The sequence below is a fragment of the Solanum lycopersicum genome, chromosome 2 (assembly GCF_036512215.1).
Source record: "Solanum lycopersicum chromosome 2, SLM_r2.1".
NCBI classification, from domain to species: Eukaryota; Viridiplantae; Streptophyta; class Magnoliopsida; order Solanales; family Solanaceae; genus Solanum; species Solanum lycopersicum.
This window is the reverse complement of record NC_090801.1, coordinates 52193201-52211556: the sequence shown is the minus strand read 5'-3', so window position 1 is coordinate 52211556 and position 18356 is coordinate 52193201. Positions and strand designations below refer to the sequence as shown.

At 32.9% G+C, this 18356-nt stretch overlaps 3 protein-coding genes across 3 annotated transcripts; 2 read left to right on the top strand and 1 right to left on the bottom strand.

Annotated features, from left to right (window-relative positions):
- The first annotated feature begins 1853 nt into the window (after window positions 1-1853).
- On the top strand, window positions 1854-8283 carry LOC101267675 (CBS domain-containing protein CBSX1, chloroplastic). Its single transcript, XM_004233395.5, has 8 exons — window positions 1854-2254; window positions 3379-3466; window positions 3543-3607; window positions 4908-4956; window positions 5264-5316; window positions 7474-7589; window positions 7698-7755; window positions 7839-8283. The coding sequence occupies exons 1-8, from the start codon at window positions 2054-2056 to the stop codon at window positions 7917-7919; spliced, it is 711 nt and encodes a 236-aa protein (XP_004233443.1). The 5' UTR covers window positions 1854-2053; the 3' UTR covers window positions 7920-8283.
- Window positions 8284-10395: 2112 nt separating this feature from the next.
- LOC101267962 (protein IRX15-LIKE-like) lies at window positions 10396-11627 on the top strand. The gene has a single exon (XM_004233396.5). The coding sequence runs from the start codon at window positions 10576-10578 to the stop codon at window positions 11476-11478; it is 903 nt and encodes a 300-aa protein (XP_004233444.1). The 5' UTR covers window positions 10396-10575; the 3' UTR covers window positions 11479-11627.
- Window positions 11628-11830: 203 nt separating this feature from the next.
- On the bottom strand, window positions 11831-13465 carry LOC101268253 (uncharacterized protein At4g06744-like). The gene has a single exon (XM_004233397.4). It carries the CDS (start codon window positions 13364-13366, stop codon window positions 11972-11974), a length of 1395 nt encoding a protein of 464 aa, XP_004233445.1. The 5' UTR covers window positions 13367-13465; the 3' UTR covers window positions 11831-11971.
- Window positions 13466-18356: the final 4891 nt, after the last annotated feature.

The window sequence follows — 18356 nt, the reverse complement described above, 5'->3', positions numbered from 1 at the left end:
TAAAACATAACTGAACAAGCATAATAACAAGTATAATAATCTGACATGATAAACTGAATTCTGAGCTAACTGGATGCAATGACCAATTTATAACATGCTAAAACTGAATATATTGATAAATGGTCAATGTAGAGAGTCTGACTGATCTGTGAGAGCTACTAATAACCGATAATAAAACCACATGAGCTAAATGTGAAGTCCGATGTATACGCCCCATCGAGAGGACCCACTATACTCTGCCAGAGGTATAAAGCCATGCTGGCGTGAACACTAAAATTATTGCCCACAGAAGGACTTACAACCTACTTGGCTAGTAGTTCTGGGACTATTGGGTAAGTTAAACCCTAGTCCAACTCGATATTATGCTACTCCCATGGATTATGTAAATTTACTGATTATGTCTGAGTTTTTGTAAATACTGGATAGCTCGAAACTGAACATGCAAACTAAGAATGCAACAACTAATTTGATAATTATGCATTTATGACTGAGGCATCTACGTATAAAGTATCTGAAATATCTGACCTAGCATGTGTAATTCAAGAACTAAAGAAATACAAAGCTAGGGTTCTGAAATTGATGTGATAATCTGAGTAATAACATGATAATCTGATTTGGAACATAAAACTAATAAATTCATGAAGTTCTGTTGAAGTTCTAAAAACCCTAGATCTAATCATGATATGGGAGAATCTGACTGAAAACTAGGGAACTAATGCGTGAAAGGAACCCACTAGTGAAATTCCACATACCTGGTGATGAAATCTACAGAAAAATACTTAAGTTTTGGGGCTGGAACTGCTGGAACTTGTTGCGTTCTTGAACTAGGGTTCTTGAGCTTTTTCTCTTCTATTGCTTCTAATTTTCTAAGTTTTGATTTATTGATTTGACTTAGATATGTTTTAATTATGTTTCTAGGCTAAACTGACTAAAATATGATGATTTAGGGTCATAACGACGTATCTTAAGGTTTAAACGAAGTGAGAAAGGTCAAAAAGACCCCTGGGAAAGTTGTTGTCGAACCAAATGACGGCCAGGACTGACGGTCCGTCATCTGACCGATGCCCCGTCGTTGGGTCCGTCGACTGGGGCTGTTCAACAAGCCTTTACTAAAATGGGAATACACTTCTACTCGGAGGTCTGATTTTAGCAAGGTCAGTGGCTATGGAAAGATAATTTAATTATCTATCTGTGGGTAGGTCATTGTACACCTAATTCATTTTGTGCTAAGAGTTATGAACATTTAAAGTTGACCCAACTGCATTTTTCCTTAACTGTCTGCAAATTTTCCACCAGCGGTCCGTAGGTTCACCTGCGAACCGTGTTGGTCATCCGTAGATCTTGTCAGAGAGTAGGTGAATGAGGGTCTCGATCGCCGGTCACGGACTACGGTCGTCTGACCTACGGACTGTAGGTCCGTCCGTCGATCAAGAGATAGCCAATTTTTTCCCGGCTGAGCTCTGGGGAGTCTCTTATCATAATATAGTTTCTATATATTATATGTTTTTCATAAAAAAATATTTGTAAAATCATTGAAAGAAATTTAATTAGTAATAAAATTATAAAACTGAATATACATGAGATTACATTTCGAAAAATCAAGAAACTTACGCCTCGTATCTCGGGACTTACATCTCACCCTGTACTGTATAAAACATCTCGCCTCAAGCCCCCGCCTTTAAAAAAATGATTTGATTTGAAATAGTTTTTTCAATGACACACGAAAAACTTGCATATATAAATATCTGCGGAAGAATGTGTGAGACTAAAATTATCTCCATTGTCAATTTTCTGATATGATATTTCAGTAGGGCCACAGCAACTATAATCACATTTATTATAACACAACAAACATAATTTTACATATATTTCTTGTAATAATAAAAAAAGAAGTTTCTCCACAAAAGCAATTGTGAACTCCACTTGAAGGGAAGGAACGCGAGGAGAACCAACAAAGATAACTGCTCTGTGGCTCTCTCTACCTTCCTAAATTGCTGTAACGTAACGCCTTCACTTCCCATTCTTCTGAATTCTCTTCTTCCGAAATCCGACCATGGCATCTATCTCGCCGTCGGGAGTCTCCCTCCACCGCAGCTCCGCCGCTTTCCACCACCAGCTGCCTTGTCTGCTCTTATCTCTGCCATGCCACAAAGTTGCTACTTTCGCTAAATGTTTCCTCTCCGTACGCCTTTGGAATTCGCGCAACCATTTTTCCGTTACCGCCAGCAACACTTTGACGGCCAATTCAGTAGAGGTATTCCTCCTTATCCAAATCTTATATACCGGTTGAACTTAATCCTTTACTTTATACAGCAATTTTATCCTCCGGCTGTGTGTTGGGGCTAATTTCGAAGCTCAATTAGGGTCTAAAATTACTTTTTTTTTTAGTTTCTTAATATGTAAGTTTTATTTCAATTGAAGATGCTATATATGAATTCCATTAGTTAATTTAACCCGCATACTCCGAATCAAGCCATATTAATTAATTAAAACATAGGGTGTACTTGATGTAAATATTCATATATTTAAACATCCACCCATTGTCCCAACCCCTCCAGCCATTAATTAGTTTAACCCTATTGAAACAGTAGAGGGTTGCCTCTTGCCTTACAAACTCATGGTCAGTCAATCGTCTATGAGGAAGAATGTTTTACACCGGAATTATTTGTGTGTTTATTTTCTGTTTCAAGTTACATTATAGCGCAAATAAGGTTATTTAAATTATGAATATAAGATGCATCAGAGTTTTAGGAACTCATATAAGTTTCTGCTTCTCTCAATCTTAGCCCTGACATTCTTGTAAAACGGAAATATCATTTCAATATCATTTTGGTGCGAGACTGAATGCTATATGTTATTATTAGATTCAAGCATTTAACCTTGAATTAGACAATATTCTTGGCCGTAGTGGATATTCCCAGGTTATTACATTTACTATACGTGCTCTGTAGACATGGAATACATGTAGCTCTTTTGCGATCATCTTCACTGCAATGTAATGTGGATATAACTCATGTGCACTCTTTTTATAAGTTAGCTGTGTGAGCTAGATAATGCAATCCTTGACCAATTGGTGATAGAAGCAGTCAACTTGAGGTTTCGATCCAACCCAAGTACAGCAGATTATTTACTTAAGTAAATTGTAATACATTTTGGCTCCTCCACACAAACACCTTGCTCACAAGTTGCTGCTTGACTGAATTTTGTGGCAGTTTTCATGTCAATTTTCAAATATAATATCTGTTTCCTTTCAATAGACATTCCTTTATTTTTATTTTTTTTCTATTTGATCTTAATATGAACTATAAATGCATTCTTCCTTTTTACCAATCCTCATGAATGTCCATCATATGATAAGCTTATATATACTGGTGGCAGCCAAGAAATGGTGTATATACAGTAGGTGATTTCATGACAAGAAAAGATGATCTACATGTGGTAAAACCATCAACATCCGTAGATGAAGGTATTTTAGTGCTCAATTTCGTTACTAGCTACTCATCCTCTTGTTAATTCCTGATACATGATTATTCCTTCCACAGCCTTGGAAACGTTGGTAGAACGCAGAATCACTGGGTTCCCTGTGGTTGATGATGACTGGAAATTGGTAAGTTCTGTTTTCTAATGTAAGATGCATAATACGCATGTTCCCTGCTTATGCATTATTCCCTTTTGATATGTTTTATACTAAATCCAACACGAAAGCTAATTCCTTGAATAAGTTTCTGAATATGGTTCCAAACTATAAACTTGGCCTTTGAATTGTTTCTCGCTTTATAACATTTCATTTTGAAAGGTCATATGTATGTAAGGGTTCTTTTGCGGCTCTATGTGTTAAGCACTTGACCATTGGAAGGGTATAAAAGAGAATTAAAACAAAACCTCGGAACAGGTACATAGAATAGAAAATAGGAAACTAAAATAAAATAGTCAAACAAAAAAAGGAGAGAAAACTCTTAGCTTCTTTTCATGGAGGATAAGGGGAAGCATTTACGTAGGGATGTTGGGCAGATTCTAGGGATCTAGGGAGGAGGCGACTCTGCATGATTAAAAAATGCTTGTTCTGGGTAATTCTGTGCCACTGGAAGGTGGTGGTGGTTAGAATTTAGGACTAGTGGAGGAGTTTGAGAATGAACCCCCCCCCCCCCCCACATCAGGTTCTTGATCAAAGAATTACTAGTTTCTATTCTTTGGTTTGATTTTTACCGATCTTCTGAAAGAAGTGACATTATGATGCCATTTGCTTTGTTTTCATTGTTTGTGTTGCATTATAGTTTTCTCGGTCAATAGTCATGATGTTTGTTTAAATTAATTAGTCTAGAAAAACAGAAGTTTGTAAAATTCTTTTCATTTTCCATAAAATATTTCTTTTTGCTATAGAAGTTTGAATATTATTTTTGAATCTTTTGCAGTTCTTCAACTCTTTGATCATACTTGAATTGGAATTTCTTTTGTCAGTAAACATTTAAGTATAAAGTAGTAATATTCTCTTGAGTCCTGGCAATAGAAATTTGCTCTCTTTTATTCTTCATATTTGATTTCTAAATTATTTGATGGCATGTCAATAGGAATATCTTCTTTATCTCTCACTTTTACTTATTTTACTTTCTAGAGACTGAGTTTTTGGTATATTCCAAGTATGCACTGGACTCAAGTGCTCCTCAAAAATTTAAGAAAATTATTTAGTTAATAGAACATGTAGCTGGGCAGTATGAGAATATGAAATTTAAGAGTGCTTATGTTGCACCCTAGACCCCTATTCATGCGTGTGTGTATCATATGGATATAATCATATGCATTAAATTTAGATGTTAGGTTAAAAGATATTTCATAATATTATGCTTGTCAAGTATTGTGATATTTCAAAGATATGTTGCTCAGAAGCTTGAAGTTCTCTTCTGCTGCAGGTTGGTCTTGTTTCTGATTATGATCTATTGGCTCTGGATTCTGTATCAGGTATAACTTTTAGTTCTGATGCGATAACAATATTGTTTGGAATTAGAAAATATCCTTTGGTTTTAGGCCCATATTTTATTGGGATCCCTTCCGAAAAGATATGGAACCTTTTGGTATCTGTGTTTTTTCGCTTTTTCTGGCATAAGGAAAATTGGAACTGATTGTGTATAGCAACTTATCCTTCTGAAGACGAATCATAATGTTTTAAGTTGGATTCTAAAGTTGTCCATTATTTGGGAGTCCTCATACTCTTGCCAAAGCATTATTTTCAGAGGTAGAATGAAAGCATCTCTTGCTAATTTTGTAGGTACAGGAGGAGCTGATGCAAACATGTTCCCCGAAGTGGGCAGCAACTGGAAAGTAAGCATATTTTGCTTCATTGCTAGATTGTCTATTGGATGCTTGTTGATCATCTAATTTACCAGTCCCCGGCATACAACTTCTTTTATTTCAGTGTAAACCCCAAAATTCTACTTACTGGAAGGTACAAATAATCTTAATTTCGGCATAGAAAATTATTAACATTAGCCTTGTAGAGGATACTTTATCTAATAATTATGAAGACCCTGAGAACAGATTAACTGGGGAGAGAACAACTTCTATCATTAAATCCTTGACATGCTTAATTATTAATATGTAGCAAGTTGGTTAAATATCATAAGTGGTATAGTTGTCCCCTAAAGAGGATCTAGCTTCCAATATATAGGAACTCAAAAGAAAGTAATTGATGACTGAGATTGTGGACAACCTCACGATTGTTTTACTTCTCCAACTCTTCATGTAATCTGCTGCACTATTTGTAGTGGTTCTATTTATAAACAGGACTTAAAGAGTTTAGACCTTTACTCTTCCAGGTAACTTCATATAGACAAAAGTACTGATCATAAGGTTTTTAAATCATTAACAAATATAGTGTTTGTCGATCAACTGTTCCTTCCTTTCCTCTGTGAGTAAATGTGGAAGCTAATCATTAGCTTCTATCAATTATGCTGGGATGACACTGGGTTCCAGTTTTAGGAACGATATAACCATCTTGGTGAGCCAGATATTTGTTATGAACATATTGATATAATGTAAATGTTTCTTGTTTTTGCAATTGCCTATAACTGCAAACCAAGAGCATCAGTAAAGATCACTCAAGTGTTCGACAGTTCGAGTTAGTATGTAGAGAATTTCCAGTTCCACTTGGACAAGCATTTCGAGGAAGCCATCCTTAAGCTATTGGGAATTCGGCAGCTGGAAATAGATTTGAATGGGTTCATGTGTCAAACAAGATATCATAATCAGATCTGTTCTTATACCCGGTGAATAGAAATGCGAGGTCAATGATTAGTAGGTTTGAGCTATCAATCAAATTTAAACCATACTTCCATTATATCCAAATTCATCCAATCTGATCTTGTTACAGGAATCTATAACAAAGTTACATTTTTTCTTTCTCAAAGAAAGCATCCAGACAAATTATTTAAGTTTGAGAAATAAAAGGCATAGCAAAGAGAGGGATAAAAGGTCAAATGAAAATGTGTACTTGAACAATTTACTGGCGTTTTCATTTACTTTAATAACAAGTGAAAGTTGCATTGTACACTTGACTACAGCACAAATCTTAGTAACATTTGTATTAGTAATACTAGCATTAGTTATGCATAGATTATTTTTTATGCATTGTTTGGTTTGGTGGATTAAAAATAGTATGCATTGTATACAAATATTTATTTACAAAAATATCCTCCACAATTATGTGGAAAAGATGTAAAAGTACTTCTGAAGGGTAATCGGGTCTTTATCCATGCTATTGCATGCATTCAATTCCTTTGTATTACTAATACCTAGAAATCCATGGTATTAGTATTACACTCCTCAATACACAATACAGTGTGCATTTATACATAGAATGAAAAAGTGTACCAAACAAGGGACTGGTAATACATAGAGCTAATGCATTCATTATTTCACTCCACCAAACTACCCCTACTAGGCTGCTACTAAAAACAAACCTTTAATTAATTGATCAAGAAAAGAGCATAGGAAATGCATCCTGCAAAAACAGGCAACATAGACAGCTTATGTGAGTCTGTATAGGGCATTGTTTGAGGTGGCTTTTGAACCACAGTTATATGTGTTTGAGTGATACGGTTTTGGATTTCATCGTACTCAGTATGGCATGTTTCTAACTGGATATTCCGTCCAATGCTGAACCATCCGTCGTTCTCCTTATCAATTAGTAGACTTCTTATTTCCACGTTACTTTAGGCAACTTTTGGAATAGTTGAATACATTTACTTTTTCCATGCTGAACTAGTGCAGGTGGCAGTATTTATGTTAATTATCATCTGCTTTACTCTAATACTTGCACACATGGTTACCTGATTACCTTCCTGAACTTGAGGACATTTGCTTTGCTGTATGTCGGAGCTATGAAAATGCACTTTATTATGTATGGAAAACCAAAATTGTTGTGACCCACAAACAAAGCTATTGAACTTGTGACACATCCAACTTGACTTGTAAATGCAGACATTCAATGAGGTTCAAAAGTTGATAAGTAAGACCAAGGGGAAAGTGGTTGGTGATTTGATGACGCCTGCTCCACTAGTAGTTAGGGAGTCCACCAATCTAGAGGATGCAGCAAGGTAGTATCATTTATTCTTGATTTCAGCTTAATCTGCGTTCTTCCTTTAGCCAATTTTATGTTTCTATAGCAAGCAGTCTGTCTCAAATGTACTTGTCTAATTTGCCAGACTTCTGCTCAAAACAAAATACCGCCGGCTTCCTGTTGTAGATAGTGATGGAAAGCTGGTAAGATTCGGAGACTTAGCTTTTGTGAATATGTACTTCTCTACCTTGTGATATACTAATTAGTCAATTGTCATATAATGAAGGTGGGAATAATAACAAGGGGAAATGTTGTGAGAGCTGCCCTTCATATTAAACGGATCATGGAAATGGAAGGCCAACAGTAATCCATTGGAATTCAGCAGTAAAACGCGCATAGATGCAGTTCAGTTGGAGAGTCATATGTTGTTCATTTCCCTAAGAGAAGGGGGTGACATAAGACAGTTAAGCTTACATTAGCAGAATTTGCCAACCGGTTGAACCTAGGATATTTATGTAAAAGTTTAGAAGATGAAAATGAACCTTTGTGCAAGATATACATAGTTTAATTATTTTGTAGATAATCCCGTTCCATTGCTCCGTGAAAATTATTTGTGATTCAAAATTCCTCACAGTTATGAGCAACAGAAGAACATATCATTTGTTTGTAATTGGAAGGAATTTTAATATAGGTTTAGTAAGGGAGCTAAAAAACTTCTTCATTGGATAAAATGTTTTGATTGGCGTTTTCATTTTTGGGAAGGTACACACATTTGGTCACTCAGCCATAGAATATTTATAGTAGCTAGCCAGTATTCATACATTATTCACTAGTTATACACATATTATACATTATTCACTAGTTATTCACTAGTGTTCGTGGATGGGCTACGTTGTTTCCACAACAACTCACAGTAAATATCTATTATCAAATCAATGAATGGATGGATGATTATGTTTATTTGACTCCTTGAATTGTGTGAGTTCTCTATTTTTATCAAATCCCTATATGTGCCTGTGATTTCTATCTTGGTGAAAACAAAATTGAATTGAATTTGATCGTTGTGTAGTGTTGTAAATGATTCGAATTTTGAAGAATCTATTTGTCGTATTGTGAAGTACCATGTATACATTTAGGTATACATGTTGCATATAGTAATCGATATACATATTGTAAAGGACTATACAAACTTCCGAATATACATATTGTGAAAATCATTGTCAATAAAATATCTTCAATATGTATATCCATTGAAAGCTGAGATACAAACCGATTCAACAGAAACTGGAAAACGATCAGATTCAATTCTGTATAGCATGTCAAAATCTCAAAAATTAAACAGGACGAAAAGCACGAGCCCACATAGACATACTTTGTAGAAAAAATAACAAGAAGTTGGGTCTGGAAAAAGTTAGGACCACTAGAACGCCTCAACTTTAGTACTACTAAAATTTGATTTTTGATTGTAGAACACATGCCTTGAAGTGGACAAGCATTACACTGTATATCATGCTTTTATGTCCAACAAGTAAAATCTTACACCTTGTATATATGAAAAAGTTATAATTAATCGTGATGTTTCACGCCAAACTTATACATATCTCAACAAATTCAAACGGAATATTTTTCGTGATAAATACCTTATTATACAAAACATGGAATATTTTAAACAAGTTTAATTCGTCAAAAAAGAACTAATATTTGTTGAGATTGGAGTAAGCTTGTAAGTCGTGAGTATTTACAATTATTTGGCTCAAAAATGGAATCAGTAAGCAGTTGATTCGTCTCCTTCAAAGGTAAATGTTATGAGTTTTTATTTATTTATTTATTAAAAACAATAATAATAATAGAGGTAACGTGAGAATTAGAGATGGAATACACAAGGAAAAGCGACTTGCTGCTTGTAAATTAGTTACCAAATACCTTTCCCCCTCTTTGTCTTCCAACTACTCTTTTTTATCCAAATATGATATAATCTCTTTAAATTTGCTATAATTTAAATTTGTATAAAGTTGAACATTTAAACACGTACCTTCAATGTGATATGACAAAAATCAGTTCGAATGTATCTCATGTGAATTGACACATGAAATATGTGTTTACTTGTTCAACTTTATATAAATTTAAATATCTACTTATGTGTAATAAAAATTGAAAAGTACAAATGTCGAGCTTACTTATATATTATGTTGAAATCATGGACTAGCCATTATAGTCGATAGGAAAATATAACAAGTCAAATTCACTGTGCCAATAAGAGTTTGCTTTACGTCTGTTCTATCCAATATTGGCGCGACCCTAATTTCTTCATTCAAAAAAACATGATAGCCTGCAGTTTGCTTTAGTTGCAATGCATTTAAAATTTTAAGTTAGAAGCTCTCAAATATTATTGATTGAATTTTATTCGTTTTATAACTAAGTCATGAAATATTCTTTTTGTCAAATTAAAGTAATTAAACATTTCCAGCTATAAATAAAATAATTAAACTTTTGTTTAGTCATGTTAAAATAGATGAACTACGAGTAAATTACTCGTAAAATACAAATGATCAAAAGGAAAAATTTCCTGCTTAGAAAATACAAATGATTGAAAACAAAAAATATTCACCTTGTAGAAATGTCAAAACACCCATACAAAACAAAAGGCATCAGGATTACGAGTTTGAAGGTTCTACTAAGTCATTAATCAATTTTATTAAGGGTTCACAAGTTAATATACATATATATTTATTTAATTTTCTAATACAAATATAAGATCCACAGGAAAGCTACTAGGTTCGTACAAACTTACAATTCACGAACCCCATTAAGTATAGTATCTGTTTTATCAGTTTAAACTCCTCGTATGTATCAATACTGTTCAAATTGTGTTTGTCATATAAAACTACATACTATCATGTCAATTCTCATGTCCATATTTCTTTAAAGCTCAGCTCCCTTCCCATTCTACTTTGCATAAATTTCTGACTCAATCTTTTCACAAAAAAGAAAATAAAACAGATCATTTTAACTAGGACACAAAGATGAAGAACAACATTGGCAATAACACAAAACTCATACTCTTACATCCTTATATCCAAAAACAAGGAACCTCGTATCGTTTATGGGTTCTTGCATCTATTTCATTCCTCACTATTGCATTCCTCCTTGCTCTTATTTACACTAGAGAATCCTTCACCACTTCCTCTGTCGCCGCGGTCTCTTCCATAACTGCTTCAGCTAATCCTCCATTATCAAAAGCAGTTGTAAGGGCTCTTACACATTATGCATCAAATTCCAACAACACTGAACGAATGTCGTATACAGATATCAAACAAATTGCTGATGTTCTTCGACAATGTCAACAGCCTTGTAATCTCCTTGTTTTCGGACTTACACACGAGACACTTCTATGGAAAGCGTTGAATCACAATGGCAGAACAGTTTTCATTGACGAGAATAGATATTACGCTGCTTACATTGAGGAGAAATATCCGGAAATTGAAGCTTATGACGTGCAGTATACAACCAAATTGAGTGATAGGAAAGAGTTGATTGATGCAGTGAAGGAACAAATACGGAATGAGTGTAAGCCAGTGCAGAATTTGTTGTTTTCGGAGTGTAAACTGGGGATAAATGATCTTCCTAATCAATTCTATGAGGTGAATTGGGATGTTATTTTGGTTGATGGACCAAGAGGGTACTGGCCAGAGGCACCCGGTAGAATGTCAGCTATTTTTACGGCTGGAGTACTGGCACGGAGCAAAAAGTGTGGCAATCCGAAAACACATGTTTTTGTGCATGATTTTGATCAAAAAGTGGATAGAGTTACAAGTGAAGAGTTCTTATGTATAGAGAATTTGGTGAATTCGAAGGATATGTTGGGACATTTCGTTATAGGAAGAATGGATCCCAACAGCTATACGTTCTGTCGCAATCATATATAAGTTGCTCCCAACATCAATGTGTTATTATAAAGTGATTTTCATAATTTAAAGATGTGTGGAACTTTGAATTTATTATGCTAGATGAATGGAGGGAGGGTCCATTGTTCAGGGGACAGCTACAAAAATTAAATAACTCTCTTTCTGTCAAAGTCTATGCACATTTACTGCTGCTACATTTGGTTTTAGTCATAATTTACTAACTGGTAGCTAGCAACAAGCCAAGTATGGCTATGGATTCGACAATCCTAATTCCTGATCTTTTTTAAAGAACAGATGATCCTAATTCCTAAAGAGTAAAGATCATGTTATTATTCTTAATGTGGATGCATTTTAATCGAATTGACACCAAGACTGAAGCTTAATTATACTCATTACTTACAAATTCAATACATAAAACAAGTACATACAAGTCTAACAATGTTGCAAAATTGGGCTACTTGTTGTCCCAATCGAACATACATTTTATAATACAGAATTACAAATGGTTGATAAATCAGAGGTGAGGTTTTTTGACGGCAGCATAAGTAGTCGAACGAGCTTTTGCATCGCCTGTATGAGCTCTACGTGCAGAACTATTCCTAGAGGAGAATTCATGAAGCTTACAAGGTATATAGCTCAGTGATTTCATGTCCCGGCAATTTCTCTTTTGCAAAAAGAATGCTTCGCATTCCTCTGGTTTTCTCTGGTTCTCAAGATCAATAATGCAATTCATGCCAATATTAAGTACATTCTCCTCAACTAACTTGCGACATTCCGGTCCAATCTGTGTGAAATAGTTGTATTTCAAGGTGAGTTCCTCCAAGCTACTGATCTTGCACAATGTCTCCGGCACTTCGCCGTATAATTGATTGTAAGACAGATCCATCACTTCCATTTGCACAAGGCAACCGAAAGATTGCGGGATAGGACCTGTTAATTTGTTCTTACTAGCATCAAATACAGAGGCCAGTTTCAACATCCCTATCTCATAAGGCAAGCAACCCGTAAGTTGATTATTGAAGAAGAGAACCTCAAGGAGATTTCCCTTCGCATACCCAATGCTTTTGGGGATTTCACCAATGAATTTATTGTTGGCTAATGTAAGATACAGGGCAGCAGTACGGCCAAAATTTTCTGGGATTTTCCCGGAAAATTGATTGTTGTTGAGAAAAAGAATATCAAGGTCGAGTGTGAATACTTGAGGGTCGACTGGACCTTCGATTTGGTTGAATCTGAGATCCAAATAAGTTAACCTGGTGGCACCAAGAACAGCTCTTGGAAATAAACCAACATATTTGTTGTTGCTCAAATCAAGTTCGAAAAGATTAGGAATACTCTGGGTCGATATATTATTGGGTATTTCTCCAGTGAAGTTGTTGGAGTTGGAATGGAAGATTTCGAGAGTTGGGATTCCATTAATGAAATCTTTGAGAGACAGAGGATTTCCCTTGAAGTTTCTACCATTGAAATTGACAGCAACAACTTTGTTCTTGTTGCAAATGAAACCTACATACTTGGTTGAGTCTTTGCAAATATCTTTGCCTACCCATGTTTTTGTAATGCCAGAGGGGTCACTAGTTATTGTCTTCTTAAATCTTTGAATGACACTTATGGCTGATGTTAGTAGATCATTGGGGGTGGGTTTGGGAGGATTTGGTTTTTTGGGGGGTGGGGGTGGTTTGGGAGGATTTGGTTTGGGGGGTGGTGGTGGTATTGGAGTGGGACAAAGTGGCTCAGGAGGAGGGGGAGGGGGACAAAGTGTTTCTTGTGGAGGATAAGCAGGAGCAACATCTCCTCCACCACCAATTATGACTTGTAAGGCTTCTCTGCCATTTTTCACAGATGAAGTTAAGGCATTTACATGGAAGAATGAGGAGATAAAGAAGATGAGTACTACTAATACATTCATGTTTTGCTACTCTTCTTTAGAAGGGACACAGGGGAAGATGTTGGCTTATATAGCCATATAATGGCTAGCTAATAGTTACAGTATGTATTTACTCTTTGTCTATCCACTAAACATGTGCTATTGTTAATCATTTTATAAAATGAAAAAAAAGTCAAAATTGCCTCTGAATTATGTGAAATAAATTATTTATGCCCTTCGTTATATTTAGGGATCAAAAATGCCGTGCTGTTATCTTAAGAGATCTTATATACTCTCAAGAGTTAACAACCCATATTTTTATTGACTTGGCAAGCCACGTGGGACTAATCCTTCCACTTAAGCATTGCCAACAAGGATTCATTACAAAAGAACTAGACCTTTTAGTGGTAATAACAGTCGCCACAAAAGCCCAAAAACTCGTCACTAAAAGTTTTTAATATTAAATTTTAATTTTGTGTTTTTTTCTTCATTATTTTTAAAAAAACGAAAATGATATCGATTAAGTAGGATTTTGAAGACACTATTTTATGTTTATGTTATATGAAAATGTATAAAATGTACAATGATGCATTATAGAGTAGGAGATGTGAATCGAAGTAAGTTTCATGATTTTTCGTAATAATATTGAGTGTTTTTAATATTAATATTGCAAGTTATTTATTTTAGAAAATTAGGTTGCAATCAAAATTTAATTACCATATTTTTTTGTTGAAAAAATAGGTTCTACTTTAGTCGTCACTAAAAATCACTCATAACCTTTAGTGGCAATATTTTGAGATTTTGTAGCGTCTTTGTTGCCACTAAAGATCAAGTTCTTTCGTAATGAATCTTAGTTGGCAATGCTAGGTGGAAGGATTAGTACTATGTGGCATGCCATGTCACTAAAAAAATTGGGGTGTCAACTCTTGAGGATATTTGTGGTCTCTTAAGATAACAACAGGAGTATTTATTATCCCAAAATGAAGCTAGCGTTTGGCCATAGATTTACAAATATTCTTGGTAAATATTATTTGAGTGAAAATTTGGGTGAAATTTCACCATGTGTTTGGACATAGGATTTGGGAAATATATTTCACCTTTTTAGAAAAATATGATTTATACACACAAGTTTTAAAAACTATCAAAACTAACTAAAAATTTGTATTATAAGTCAATTGAATGTACGTTACAACAATAACAAATAGTGTCCATGACACTAAAGCAATATGGTAATTTGGAGTGAGTGCAACAAAAATTATTTCATACATCGTGAAGTAGACAAAACACATGACTTTATTACCTAGAGCTAATTTTTAATAATTTTCATCAACAATCATATCATTATTTAATATATTCACTAAATATTTCATCACTATTTTGGTATTCACGTAAAAAATTATGTATATACAACGCAAGCAACTACTAGAAATGATGTTTTTGTAAAAGATAAAAGATTGAGGTAAAATTTTAATTTTCAAAATATCTCAAATAATGACATTTGGCTCAAATACTAGAAAAAACTAGTATTTGGAAATTTGGGATATCTACCAAAAATATTTTTGCCAAATAATGGCAAATTGTATAGACAAACATTATTTGTCAAATTAAACTCAAATATTATTTGGAAAATTTATGGCCAAACGGACCCGTAATGAATGATATAAGTGATCTATTTCGCATGATTCAGGGGTAATTTTGACCCTTTTCTCTTTTATAAATTTGTAAAAACACTATTCATTTCTTAAGTTTATTTAGAAAAAATAAATTTATTCTCTTTTTAATAAATTTCTATTTTCTACTTGATATATTTAAGACTATACAATTAAATGATATTTAACATATTTTTGATTTAACACAATAAAATTTGGAAATATTTTTTTAATTTTTCTAAATAATGAGTATCAGATATCGAATAATAAAAAAAGAAAAAATTGATCGAATTGAAGCAGAGTTATATAAAGTAGATCACCTATAACCTTTTTAGTTTTGGAAGTTAGATAAATTGATTAGGGAGACCGAATGGAGGGTAACTATATGTTACACAATTTTTGTATTGTAGGGTGTCACAAACATTTTTGAATTCTTGCTACACTATATTCCTACCATATTATTTATTACTTCTACTAATTTAGTACGTCATTTTACAATTGCAAACATCTAAGTTTAATAATAAGTGATCATTTTGAATACCATTTTTTATATTAAAATATTTTAAATTATGAATTATTGTGATTTTTATAATAGTTATAAATATATTTTTCACGTGTAAATTCATAATTAAACAATCAAAATCAACATAAAAAGTAGGTACTTATTAAGGGACTAGAGCACGTCGAAGCCCCGTGCCCCCAGAATCTCGTTTTGGATTACAAAGTTAGTAAAAAGTAAAATTTTGTTTGCGGTTAATTTTAAGTCATATATTTACTTTACCATAGAAAACAAAGGAAATGAAAGCATGCAGACCAAGTTACGTGTTTTACATTTACAGATTATTTGTCTCATGCTTCAGAAATCACAGCTTATATCGAGTTTTTAAAAAATTCGAGCAATATAATATTTATTATTTTTAAATTGGGTAACACTCATCGGTAAAAAAAAAGGCCTAGAAATCCTGTCAAAAGTTAATTTGTTTAAGCCTAGTAAAATGGTTATATTGTAAATGCACTTAGCATATGGAAAATATGAACATAATTAACTATATTCAGGAAAAGAAAATTTTCTTGTTTGATGTTTAATTTAAAGTTTGAAATTTTGTTTGTATATGCAGATTTCTTAAATTATATGGGATTATACTTTTTTATAAGCATTAAAACCCTATAATTTGTGAAAAATTATAATCCTATAAAAAATTCCATAGTTGTTATCGGTTATAAATAAGGTATTTGTATATATAAAATCAATAAATCATATATCTTGTGTGTTCATTTTATAAATATTTATGGTTATATGTTTAAATTTTTAAATACACGTAATATTTTTAAAAAATAATTAGTTCAATAAATTCAACAATATATAGTAGTAACTAATTTTTTTGTAAAATCCTCCCATATGACAATTGACATAGACAATTTCTTCACATTGATCATGAGTTTGTTTTTTTACAAAATTTAATTATAGGCTTTTTGGGAGTAAAATATAAATTATGGATCAAATTTCATATTTTAAAAAAGTTGAGATCAGAATTTATTTTTATTCATAAACACAAATGCTGATTTGAAGATCAGGCTCCAATGCCAAACGTACGCCTACTTAAGTTCAAACTGTAATCATTAACACACTCTCATCCACTTTAATTTTTATGTTAGGGTTTTTCTAAGGTCAATTTTGATTAATTTTACAATATTTTATATATTAATAAGATGAAAAAATACATTATAAAATATTAGTCAAAGTTATTTTTTATAATTTAACTATGTGAAGAAAATTATAACAATTAGATAAAAATAATAGTAAAACAAGCATATATAGAATCTCCCTGTTACGACTGGATTGCATTATACACCACAAACTTTTATTTACCCTTGTTTAAAATCTTCCATAAATCCAATTTCTTCTACTCCATTAATTAGTTTGGAACATGTGCAGCAAGTTGATTAGTAATCCAATTTCTTCTACTCCCATTATTATCTTTACTAATTACTTGTGTGACGACGTAGCCACGTATTGATTGGATATTCTTTATCGAAAAAAATATTATATATATAAATAAAATGATATACAAAATAATTAAATAACATATTTTAGATATTTTTAATATAATAAATTATTATTTTTAAATACTTTTTATTAAATTCATGGCTCCGCCATGATAACGTCATTCTCACTGCGACTGCTACGATCATCTCTTGCTATTTATGTGGCAGATATTCAAATTATCCAATAATGGTCTTCATATTTTAATGTTAATGAGTGTCAGCAGCCACATTGATGTAACATAATGCCATTATGCCCCCGTCAATCAAAATTGATCTTTAGTAACAATTAATTATTAATTATAATTTAATTATTATTAAATATGTATATTTAGCAATAATTATCTTTTTTAATGTCTTTAAAATTTATAGTGATATTAAATTTAATGATTATAAATTAATATCGATAATTAAAGAATTTAACATTTTTTGATAATGTATATTTTATTACTGTTGGGTATGTAATAAGAATTGATGGAAAATAGAGGGAAGGAGAGAAATTTGAAAAGTTTAAAACTTGAAAGGTTGGAAACTTGAAAAGTCCTCTAATGCTTTAATCAAAAAGGCAATTGTCCCTCATCGGTAATGGAAATGAAAATAGGAGAGTTTAAATAAATAAACACTCCTATTAATTGTTAAAAGGGTTGGAAAGAGGGACCCCCTCACGCTGTCGTCGTCGTTGCTCGCTCGCTTCGACTTTGGCAAATGATCGAGAGATAATTCTTTTTGACAAATTTATTTTAATTATTTACTTAATTAAATGACCAAAAATTATTTTCAATTAATTAGTTGATAACAGAAGTTAAAAATATTTCCAATTTTTTAGTTAACCCGACCCGACTCGGATCCGCGCGCGTGACCCGTTTTAATTTCCGTTATATTTAAAATTCCCGCCATGACTGTTCTGAAAAGGTTGCAACTTTCAGGAACAGGCAATATCATTTGAAAGTTTGCAACCTTTCATTAATAGTCGTGTCAATTTTGAAAGGATTGCAACGTTTGAGAATATATATTCTTCTTGCCTATAAATACCATTCAGTCTTCAGAATATTTCCCTACGAATTTTCTGATCTTCCTTCTTCTTAAAAACACATATTTCTTCGTGTACTTTCCTGTTGTGGATTGATTCGCCGACAGTAGAACTTTTGGTATATACTCTACTGATTAAGATCATTTTACCCTGGGAGGTATATTCCAAATCAAACCTCGTATACTAGAGGGGAATAATATTTTCTTCCTAAATTATTAAAAAGAGTATTCCAGATTCTGGTAAGTTTTTACAGATTCAATTATTTTTTACAAATAAATTATGTTCATCTTACTTACTGGTTCTAAAAATC